Source organism: Octopus bimaculoides, chromosome 14 (assembly GCF_046866305.1).
Source record: "Octopus bimaculoides isolate indiv1 chromosome 14, ASM4686630v1, whole genome shotgun sequence".
Taxonomy (NCBI): Eukaryota; Metazoa; Mollusca; class Cephalopoda; order Octopoda; family Octopodidae; genus Octopus; species Octopus bimaculoides.
The window spans coordinates 31,361,167-31,373,666 of record NC_142941.1 but is presented as its reverse complement, the minus strand read 5'-3'; the positions used below and the strand labels follow the sequence as shown (position 1 = coordinate 31,373,666).

Below are 12,500 nucleotides of genomic sequence, written 5' to 3'. Positions count from 1 at the left end.
CATCTAGATTCCACCACCCTCCCTATTTTCTTCAACCCACTCTTGTCCTCCTTTAAATGCCCCCGTAACCTACACGATCTACTGGTCCGTAGCACTTCCCCACTCCATTCCAACCCAACCCGGATCCTTCCCTTGCTCTAGATCACGCTGCCACACCCGTCCCTTCATCTTTAGCACCACCTACCTCACCGGATCCAACCAGAACATCCTCTACGTTAGGAACGCCTTCTCCTGTACTTCTTCCAGCCTTATTTATTGCTTCAGGTGTAACCTCTGGAACAAACTCTACGTTAGTCCAATGCTCCCCGCCTAGCCGACCGGTTCACCGAACACCACCTACGAGATGTTCGTCTACGTACGAACACCCCCGTCGCTCGTGATTTTCGTTTGGTCAACCACTCCACCTCAAATATCCCTGTCTTCGGCCTTGCCCTACGCAATGGATCCACCAACTCCAGACTCCGCCTGGAGCAGCGTTACATTCTTACTCTACATACCCAAACTCCTTTCGGACTCAACACAAACTCCTCCTCGCAATGACTGTCACTGCACCTTCCTTAAAAAAATAACATTTTACCCTATCTTATTTTTACTCATTTACTTATTATTTTCATTCATTTTTTATAAGTTTTATCGTTTATTATCGATTTTTTATCGTTTATTCCTTTATTTTTTATTCGGTTATCTTTTATTAATTTTCTATTCGTTTTTTTATTCGTTTATTTATTCATTCATTTATTCATTTTTTTATTTATTTTTTTATTCATTTTTTATTTGTCTTTTTTATAAGTTTATTTCTGCTACTGTTTTACTTGTTTAATTTGATATCTTTAGTTTATCTATTTATTTTTTTATTTTTCATCTTTTAGTTAAGGCTCTAGAAATGGCTATGGGGTCAGGCTCTGCATCCAGCATTTTAGCTACGAAGATGGCACTCGACCAACATCTCAAAACTAAACACGAAAGATGTATTGTCAGGGCTAAGTTAGTGCAATGCGACAAGAGGAAATCAACGTTGTCGGATGGGCCCGTGTGTTAGAGACCCATCGGGGCAATAGTGGCACAATAAGGTCTTTGATGGACCAACATGAGCGTTCAGTAAACGAACCCGAGGAGATGTGCAAGGTAGTTTCACGAGCATTTCGCCCATCTTTTTGGGAGGGGCAGTGAACCGGAGGGTGGGAAGGGCCTCGTGGACTTCCTCGCCGGTTTGTCGTGCTTCTCGGGGCGGGAAGTGGAATGCTGTGAAGGGCCGATCACAACTGCGGAGGAGGAGGAGGTACTATCGGACTGTGGCGAGGACAGGTTGCCAGGATTAGATGGTCTCCCCTATGAATTGTATTATAGTATGCAAGACTTGTTTGGGCACCTAGTAGCATGCGTCTACACCAACTGGCAGCAGAATGGGAGCATTCCTCGGTCTGTGAGCCGGGGTGGGGGTGTTGTGGTGCTGCTAAAAAAGGACACAAAAAGGGGAATGTACTTGATAATTTTCGACCCATCACTCTGCTTAACGCAGAGCTGAAGATTTTGGCCAAGGTGTTAGCAAAAAGGTTGGCGCAGGTCGTGGGGAAACTTATTGGGGAGATGCAAGCCTGTGCCATCTCTAGTAAGTCGATTCACGACAATCTCCATCTTATACGCTACACCTTAAAGAGGGTAAATAGAATTCCTGGAGAGGATGGGGCTATGGTCCATTTAGACCAATCTAAAGCGTTTGATAGGGTTGACCATCAGTATCTGGCAACGGTCCTTGCGGCGGCCGGGTTTGACCCCACCTTCCGTGGGTGGATCACTGATTTGTATCGCAACATCGATTCGATCGTTTAAGTGAACTGTTTCTTTTCGGAACCGTTCTGCATTGAGCATTCGGTACGTCAAGGGTATCCTCTCTCTCCACTTCTGCATGTTTTGGCCTTCGAGACATTTCTGCAGAAGTTGGAGGCTATGAGAGGCATCCCGCGAGATCTATGGTGTGGAGAATCGGTTTTGACGTATGCGGACGACATCACCGATATCGTACCCTGGTTTGAACACCACCTACAGTGGGTAGGTAAGGCCATAAAGTATTACGAAGCGGTGGCAGGAGCAAAAATTAACTGGGATTAGTCGGTCGGCTTGCAAGTCGATCCCGCCCAACAACGTCGTGGGAATTTGGATGGACCGATGAAAATGTTAGGAGTCTGGTTTGGCCTAGAACTCCAGATAGAGAAGTACTGGAGTGAGGTGACGAGTAGGGTGGCTTTCCTAACTCAGACCTGGTCTGAGCGGAAGCTATCTCTGAAAGGGAGGGCGGAGGTTGCAGGTGTGTTTATCGTATCAACAATTACCTACCGCCTGACCGTCGTGCCTTGCCCAGCTTCGTGGATGAACAAGCTGGAACGCATACTCTTCCGTTTTTGTGGAGGTGAAGGAGACCTCTGGTATGGCGCTCTATTTGCTGCTAACAACCGATGAAGGGTAGACTGGGGATGCCATGGCTAAAAATGTTCAGGCATGCACTGAGGCTGAGGCATCTCTAGCTCTACCTTGACGGTGAGCAAGTGTGATCTCCGTTCATTAGACTGTTGCTTCTGTCATTCACCACTTAGATCAAGTTGGGTGCTTGGCAAGCAGAGTGCCGTTAGGCACTTTTGCTCCACTCCCAAACGGGCAACGCCGGTAGCGGGGATTCCACCTCGTCGTTTTATAGAGAGTTGATAGAGTTCAAGTGTGATGATGCCCTAAGAGAAACCCTGGACTTCGATGACGGTCAGCTTGCCAGCCTGTAGCGAAGAACATTCGGGCCAGGGCCTATGGATAATTTACAGAAGTCCCTGGCATGGCAATGTTACCGAGGAGCCTCACCTGTTCGGGATAAACTCTACATGCATGGTTCTTCATCCACACCAACATGCCCAAGATGTGTGCAGAACAGTGAAACTGTTCTGCACGCAGGTGTGCAGTGTCCGAAGATCTTGGCACTATAAGTTTATGTCGAGCAACTGCTGTCACGAGATGAAAAGTACAACTATCATCCGAGTCTATAATTAAGATTGTTCCGCCGACTTCTCTGAACAGGGAAGAGCAGGCTTGTTTACTCTATGTAATGGCTATCATGAAGGAAGTAGTATGGAAGACGCGAGTGAAACGCATTGCGACGAGCATCTTCATCTCCAGCCTTGGGTTGGTTAACTTTTTCCTTTTTCACCTGAAAAGGAAAATAAGGCTGGAGAGGAGATGCTTGTCGCAAAGTGCATTCGTGAAAAGATGGCAGATTCTTGCGAGCATGTTGAGAGTGAATGAATCTACTTGAGTGAGACAAAAGGAAAAAAACCCCAAGTTTCAGTGTTGGTACGTGGTTTGGGGGATTTCTGTTTTAATCCACTCGACTATATCTCTAACTTCATGTTGTTAGTCATTCGTTCCCCAGCCCCTTGTCTGTTTTTGTAACGTCCTCTCTTTGTGTAGACCATCGAGGTTAAATAAAAATTCGGTTTTATTTTACAGTTTCTACTTATTTGTATTATTTGTACTACTTATGATTTGTATTAATATTTTACCTCTTGTTCCTATACCACACACCACACACCACCTACCACCACCCATCTCCCTCTCACGCACGCACACACACACACACGCATGAACACACAACCCTCCACACACACACACACACACACACACACACACACACACACACACGAATGCACACATACCTCCACACAACATTCACATACACACATACACACATATACGCACATGCACACGCACGTACATACACTTCCACACAGGCAACAGAGTGACACACAGAGATAGGTACACACACATACACTCACATTTACACAGTGAGAGAGCGCGCGACAGAATGACACACAAAAATAAATACACACACATACTCATACATGTGTACACACACACATATACACATTCTCACTCCATCCACGCACACATGCCAACACACACACACACCCCACCACCCCACCCATTCACACAGCTACATTCACCCATTCACACACACCCTTCAGATAACGCATCCACACTCTACCTCACCCATCTCTCCCTCTCACACACGTACACACATACACACGCACGCAGGGTGCACATACACACACGCATACACACGCACGCACAACACACGAATGCACATATACCTCCACACACACAACAAACACACAACACATACATGCGCACACAAGTAACCCCACACACACACACGCGCACACATGAACCCACATATAGCTCCACGCACACAATACAGACATACATGTACAGACATACACACCCACATACACTTCCACAGTCACTCACGCGCACATACACACACATCTCCACGCGCACATGCGAGCACACACACACACATACATATACAGAGAGAGACAGTGACACAGAGAGAGTGGGACACACACGCACCTATACACGTCCACACACACACACATACACATATTCTCACTCCGTCTACGTACACATGCCAACACATACACACGTCCACACCCACTCATTCACACACTCTTCAGACTGCCTCTCAAACACCCTTCAAACTGCCCCGACTCACTACTGACCATCCCATCTACGCACACGTGCAAAAGCAAACATACACGCACACACGCTGCCACAACCACCTATACCTGTCAACATAGATGTTGATCTCTCACTACAACATCAACAGCTACACGCAGACCACTCACACAACAAACACATGTAAACAGCTAATACCACACCTCGCATACACACACCCAGTTACCAATACACGCACACACGCTACCACGCACACACACACACACACACTCAGTTACTACCACACACACACGCTACCATACACACACGCTACCATACACACACGCGCTATCACACACACGCACACTTGCCACCACACACACACACACATGCGCACACACCCACACACACACACACAGATACCAACCATTCATCACATTCTCCTGTCCCAGAAAGCACTTTCTCTTTGTCATCTGCTTCCGGTCATTTCAAAAATGTAACTGCAAGTGAACAGTTGGCGATATTTTCCTTCCTCTTTCTTTTCTTTTGGGCTTTCCTATGTCTAACCATTCTTTCTTTCATTCTCTGAGCGTCTCATTAATACTTTGCATGTAGTAGTCCTCGCGTTGTTGTTGTTTCTTGTTTTTTTTTCTCTGTTTTCTTAATTAAGAGAGAGAGAGAAATGCTTAATGCCTTTATTACTTACTTGTACAAGGAACTGTAAAATGTTTATTCCGTGTGCTGCTCTCACCAAGTGCGGTGAAATTCATATGCTGACGTCTGCTTTCATTGAACATTAATTGAAATCCCTAAGTAAATAAGATACAACACTGTTAATTTGTTCATTTGTGGTTGTCATCTTATATGGACTTACAAATGTTTAAAAGTAAAGCTTTTCGCAAATTAGTTGTTGATATTGTTGATTTAGTACCAGACTACTTCTTATCAAGGAAACCTATCATCGAAAGGTTCAGTGATTGATAAAATCGATTAGTAGAGATCCTCATCTGTGCGAGGTGTGATAATTTAACTGGTAGTTTAGTTATAACCAGTTATGGAACGGCGTGTACCTGAATGCACCTACACAGAACCTCAGCAGCATTGCTCTCCACATATATATACAACCTAAAATTTATTAACAAATTCATCAACTATCACAGAATAATTAATGTTTCATATAAACCTAACTCTATTCGAAAAGAAAACCGAAAAACAAAGCAGAAAAAAAGATGGAGGTACAACGCATCGTTAAGAAATTTGCCCTGCCATTACGAGTCCGGATTTGATCCCACTATATGGCATCTTGAAAAATTGCCTTATATCCTACAATTTAGCGCTTCGACAAACTGTATAGGACTAAAATAAGTGCGGAGATCAATATATTAGACTAAACCGTTGAAAGTGATGCGCCAGTACGGTCACACTCCAATGACTTAAACAAATAAAAGAGTGAAAGAAGAGGCACTGCATAGCGTTGCATGGAATCGCTGTTGTCACCAAAAATGGCACAGGTCGAAGTGTTAGTTACTCTACATACCATATTTGGAAAGGTACGTTTCTTAGTCAGAAGGTTATGTCAATGCCTATAACCGTACGGCTACCACCGCAGGGTCTTCCAGATTGTTGTGAGGAGTGGGGAGAGAATGTTATCTTCAAACCGAAGACCCTAGTCGGATGCTTGCAAAGTGAATTTCTTTAAAAGTACTAAAGAACCAGATGAAGGTCTTAAACCGAGTGACGTAATAAGTCTAAGCAGGTCACAGTGCAATTTGAACTCAAAATGCAAAGATCCGGAAGAAATGCTATAATGAATTTTATACGACGTTCAAATGACTCTCTAGTCCACCATCCTAGTTTAATACTTTTTCGACACTGAAAAGATGAAAAGTAAAGTTGGACTCTGTATAATTTGAACTCAGAACCCAATAACCGGGAATAAATACTGTTCTAACATTCTGCCATTTCGCAAACATTTATAAATAGGGAGTAACAAAAATATCTCATTATAAAGATATTATGGCACACATCGACTAGGACCCTTACCAGTAATTGTTCTCCAAATTTTGACTTTCGTTTTCCTTGGATCGATAAAATAAATAAAGGACTACTTAGCTATTAGGTTTTTTCATCGCTTATACTCACATCCTAGAAGATCTGTCTTCTTGTTCCTATGTTAAAATCATTATCAGTGCACCGGATGTTTACACTAATTTTGAAACGTTGAAGCAAAGGAAAATATATTCAATAAGTATTTTGCAAATTCAGTCAGTATGCATTTGAGTTGAAACTAAAATATTCGAGAATTTTTTATCTAGTTCATCATGGGTTTTAGAAGAATGCAACTTGGTCGCTCTATCTGTTAGAAAAGGCAGTCAGATTTCATTCAAAACTCACCCGGCTGTCTTGAAAAGAGGAAGATATATTGCATAATGTAGCGCTATAAGACAAGAGTGACAAAGCTAGAATGTGTTTAATTATAGAGTTGATATGATGCTAAACAATTAATACAACACTCTTAGGAATAATTGAATTTTACTTACGTTTCTAATCGTTATATTTTCGTATACGACGATCCATAAAGTATCCCATTCTCCAATATCAGAACTGATAAAATTATATCTGTTTTCATATGTGCTATCTTTGTCGTTTTCACTTAAAAAATGTGTCTGTGAAGCACCAGTAACTCCGACTAATTTAAAAGTCAGCTTGTTTGTGATGTCGGCACTGTTGTAGACAGTCACTGTCCATTTCTTCACATCTGTAATTACATTAACAACATTTTTTAATATTTAGTCCAATTCAAGTGTTGATTATTAAGCAAGAGAGAAGCTCCCTACCAGCCGAGTCTGAGAGTCATTGGTGTCTGTTAAATTCCGTAATGCTCTTTGGGAAGTAAAAATATCATAAACGTCATATTTGCCCCTCTACTACAAACATAAGAACAATCGATATGCTATGTACAGAATGACTTGGGGGGAAATGTCAAAAGTCATACCCTGTGAATTTGGTATGAGTAAGTTTTATTTATGACTAAAGACTACGAAAGAGAAGAATAGAGAAAATTCATCTTTTGTAACAAAACGGAGTTAGCAAATAGCATCAAAGAGTCATGTGGTGGAGTCAACCCGGATTACGGATTAGATCTACCATGCAAAATGTGAGCAAGTTGGTGGAAATTTCAAATTGATTAGACTAAGTTCAGCCAAAATCTGGGGAGAGAAGAATTTTAACAAAAATCGAAAACACCACCACCAATAAAAAAGACGAACTGATCTTGGAAATCATGTCAATTTCAATATTTGGATGTTTTTAACAGATTTTGAAACTTGTGTGAATTTTGGTATCTAACCAACGTTCAAGCGAAAATATATTTGATTTTACAAAAGAGAAAAACAAACCTAAAGACAAATAGGATTGGTTAAAAAAAAATTGAGAAATAATTTATGGGTGATATTTTAAAGAAAACTGAAATAGATACTCGAGAATGATAGATGAAATAATTACTAAAGGATAACTAAAAGAATTACTGAAATATCGATGAAGACAAAAATACTAAAGAATAACTGAAATAGTTATTGAATTAAAGAATAACTGAAGTTACAATGAAGAATAACAGGGTAAATGAAATACTGGAGAATTGCTGGAACAAATATTGAATTATAAAGAGTGACAATTTGAAGACTAACTAAAAGAAATATCAAAAATGGTTAAGAGAAAGATAAAATAGAGAATAAATAAAAGGAAGAAATATTGGTGTATAAATGAAAGAAAAACTGAAGGAAATATTGGAGAATAATTAAAAGAAAGAAATAATCTATATATATATATAAAACACAGGATGTGTGTCTGTGTTTGTCATGTTGTTAAAACCCGAGATCCACCCAACTGATTTTAATGAAATTTTACACATGCGTTACATAGGGTACATGGAGTGTCATGAGCCCAAATGATTTTCAACCTGTTGCCTAATGCGGGCCCAGGGGCAGATAAACCGCATTTTTAAAGCATTTTCGCGGCGTTAAGTCCCGTAAATTGAAGAGTATCCACTCGCTGTCTTCCAAATTTGCAACAAACATTAATGAGGCTCCTCGAATTGCTGTTGACTAAAAAACATTTCCGACGCCGACTATGGACCCCCCCACACACACACACACACGCACAAAAAAAAGGCAGATTAATCAGATTTGAGTATACTGCACTGGGCTTCATCTTTGCTTTAGGTCATGTTCCGACGAAAAAATATTGATACTATACATGCATTATAAGTAGCGTATAATATTTCATGAAACATTTTGTCCAATTTGGCAGAGGAAATGAGAAGAACATTAAAATTTTTGTCGGCGTCCTGTTGGTGCTTCGTGTTACCATCCCACGCACCACAGGGCCATGTGCGTTTGTGTGCGGTTGGGTAAAACCACAACAAACCCATTCATCCATTCTTCAGAAGTGCCTTGTTGATATTTCACGTTTCCAATCCTGCGTAACGCAGCATGGCCCGGCAGCATGTCTGCTTTCTATGTCATCCATGTCTGAACTATATAATGCAAAATGTTCATACAAAAACAACAAACTGCTAACTGTTGTGACTCACAACGAATCGAATTTTACCGCGTGACCACTTCTGGAAGCTACGCTCGCCACCTGCAATTAGTCCCCCCACCCTTTGTTACCTTCCCCGTTTTAGTCGGACGAGTAGATACAGGGTGTCCCAGAATTAACGATGATTTGAGTGAAATCGGATGCATTTTTTAAAAATCACTTTTATTTATGTTTATCATGCTTAATATGTGTTAAAAGTGTATAAATTTTGAATTTTGCTTATAATTCTATTTTCATTCTTGTTGGACATGACAGCTTTTTTTCAATTTGGCAGCAATCTTTTTCTTTACCTCCAGCCCCAAGATGGAGCAATCGTTCAGCTGAGCCTAAAGAACACATTCAGTTAGCAGTGCAGGAGCTAACTCCTGAAATGCTTCAGAATGTGTTTCACAATGCTAAGGAGATATTTGAAGTATGCAGGGATACTGGATATATATTTTCAATAAAAGTTTGACGTAAGATTTATAAATCTATTTGTTTTGGTAATAAACACAAACTTCTGTCAGTTTTTTTTTTTTTTTGCACAATTTCATTGAAACAGATAATTCTGGAACACCCAATATGGTGTAGCGTTGTTGCTACATTGCTCGAGAAAATATTAAAATCAAAGGTCTTCTCGCCGTAAACATCCCATCTTTTTGTTAAGCATATTGTATCAAGGAGTTTATAATTCAAAATGTATCTCTCCTTTATAGGCGTGGCTGTGTGGTTGAGAAGCTTGCTTTCCAACCATGTCACCTTGAGTTCAGTCCCACTGTGCATCATGTTGGACATTTCTCTTTCATTACAGTTCCGTGCCGACTTGTGTATTATATAATTGTCATTACTGTATTGATATATAAAATAACACATACAACTCACTTATTATTATTGTTATATAATAAACAAAAAGAAGTTCATGTTTAAAATTGATCATTTTCCTACATCAATAACACACACACAAGAGGAGTAAATCTATATATATGATAACACTTTGAATGTGGCTCCTGAGAAAGAGTAATTAAGCGATCAATGACGGGTATTACTGCTAATGAAGAGTAATTGAAAAAAGTATTCAAAGGAAATTGATCAATACAAAATTCATTTCAAATTTTGGCACAAGTCCAGTGATTTCAAGGAAAGAAGCAAGTCGATTACGTCGACCACAGCGTTCAACTGGTACTTATTTTATCGACCCTGTAAAGACGAAAAGCAAAGCCAACCCCGCCCCAATATGAAATCAGAATGAAAAGACGGACGAAATGCCACTAATCATTTTGCACGGCGTGCTACCGAGCTGTCAGCTCACGGCCTTGCTGATAGATAAATACGTATATGTGTGAGTGTGTGTGTGTGTGTGTCAGCGCGTGCATGTGTATATATATGCATGTATATATATGTATATATATATATATATATATATATATATATATATATATATATATATATATATATATATATATATATATATATATATATATATGTATGTATATATATGTGTATATATATATGTATATATATCTATATATGAATATATGTATATATATGCATATATGTGTATATATGTATATATGCATATATATATATGTGTATATATATATATGTATATATGCATATATTATCTTCGAAACGTCTAGTTAGAATAGAGGCAGCTGACGAAGGATTAATTCCAAGTGGCTATCTGTTTTCCTGTGTTCGTTCCGTGGTCTGTAGTTCATTGTTCTAACGTCCTGTACCCTGACATGCATCTATATACACATGTAGATGTAAGTATGTACATATATGTGTGTATACATGCATATACATTCTTTGTATTATATATATATATATATGTATATATATATATGTATATATATATATATGTATGTATATATATATATATGTATGTATATATATATATATATATATATATGTATATATATATATATATGTATATATATATATATATATATATATATGTGTGTGTGTGTGTGTGTGTGTGTGTGTGTGTGTGTGTGTGTGTGTGTGTGTATACTTTCTGAAGAATTTTCTAATATTGATTTCCTGATAATAATAATATATTATAATATATATATGTATATGTGCGTATATATATATATATATAAATATATATATATATATGTATATATATATATATATATATATATATATATATATATATATATATATATATATATATATATATATGTATATGTATATATATATATATATATATATATATATATATATATATATGTTTATATATATATATATATATATATATATATATATATATATATATATATATATATATATATATATATATATGTATGTATATACATATATGTATATATACATATGTATGTATATAAATATGTATATGTATATGTATATATATATGTATATATATGCATATATATATATGCATATATGTGTATGCCCTACTCACCGTCTAAGCAATTTCATCGATATTCTTTTAAAGCCACTATGTACAAACATACCCAGCTTCATTCGGGATGACATCGACTTTTTATCCCATCTTCCCAAAACCACTGAAACAAATTCAATCCTACTGAGTTTTGATGTAGTAAGCCTATACACAAATATCCCACATGATTTAGGAATAAATGCGGTGGAATACTGGGTAGATAAACACAGGGAAGCAATTCCCAACAGATTCACGGTGACATTTATACTAGAATCAGTGAGACTTATCCTGGAAAATAATACTTTCTTCTTCAATGGAAAGAACTATATCCAATTTAAAGGCACGGCTATGGGAACGAGGTTTGCTCCAGTTTATGCGAATTCGGTGATGGGTTACTTGGAACAAAAACTCTACCAGGAAATAGAAGAGAGATATGACACCGAATTTAGGAAGTTTATAGAAAAAGCATGGAAGAGATACCTGGACGATTGCTTTATAATCTGGACCAAACCTCAAAGCACTGTAGAAGAATTCAACACCCTCCTGAACAACCTACACCCATCCATCCAATTTACAAAGGAGATGAGCAGTAGCAAATTATCATTTCTAGATATAATGGTAGTTAAAAGGGACACCGCCATTACCACAGATATATATTACAAACCCACAGACACACACCAATACTTGAACTTTAAATCGTGCCATCCACCCCATACAAAACGCAACATTCCATACTGCCTAGCCAGGAGAATATGTACTATTGTAGAGGAGATAGAGACCAGAAATCAGCGCCTGATGGAATTGAAAGAATTTCTGCTAAAGCAAAAGTACCCATCACTACTCATAGAAAATGGTATTCAGCGGGCTTCGAAAATACCCATACAACAACTGAGGACACCACAAAGAAGAGACAAACAGGAAAAGATCATTCCATTTATAGTGACACAAAATCCATGCCACCAGAACATCTTTAATATCGCCAAAGCGAACTTACCGATCCTTGCACAAAGTAAGGAATTGAAAAATATCATTACAGATCAAA

The 12,500-nt window shown here is 38.6% G+C and overlaps 1 protein-coding gene across 2 annotated transcripts in view; it reads right to left on the bottom strand.

Moving 5' to 3' along the window:
• The window catches only part of LOC106884345 (uncharacterized), a 106,555-nt gene that overhangs the window by 33,455 nt on the left and 60,600 nt on the right, over positions 1-12,500 (bottom strand). For both annotated transcript variants that reach the window (XM_089362651.1, XM_089362652.1), the window contains exons 13-14: positions 7,014-7,231; positions 5,180-5,282 (exon numbers count right to left, since the gene is read on the bottom strand). In XM_089362651.1, the coding sequence (XP_089218777.1) occupies positions 5,180-5,282; positions 7,014-7,231 (321 nt within the window). The remainder of the gene's footprint in view (positions 1-5,179; positions 5,283-7,013; positions 7,232-12,500) is intronic.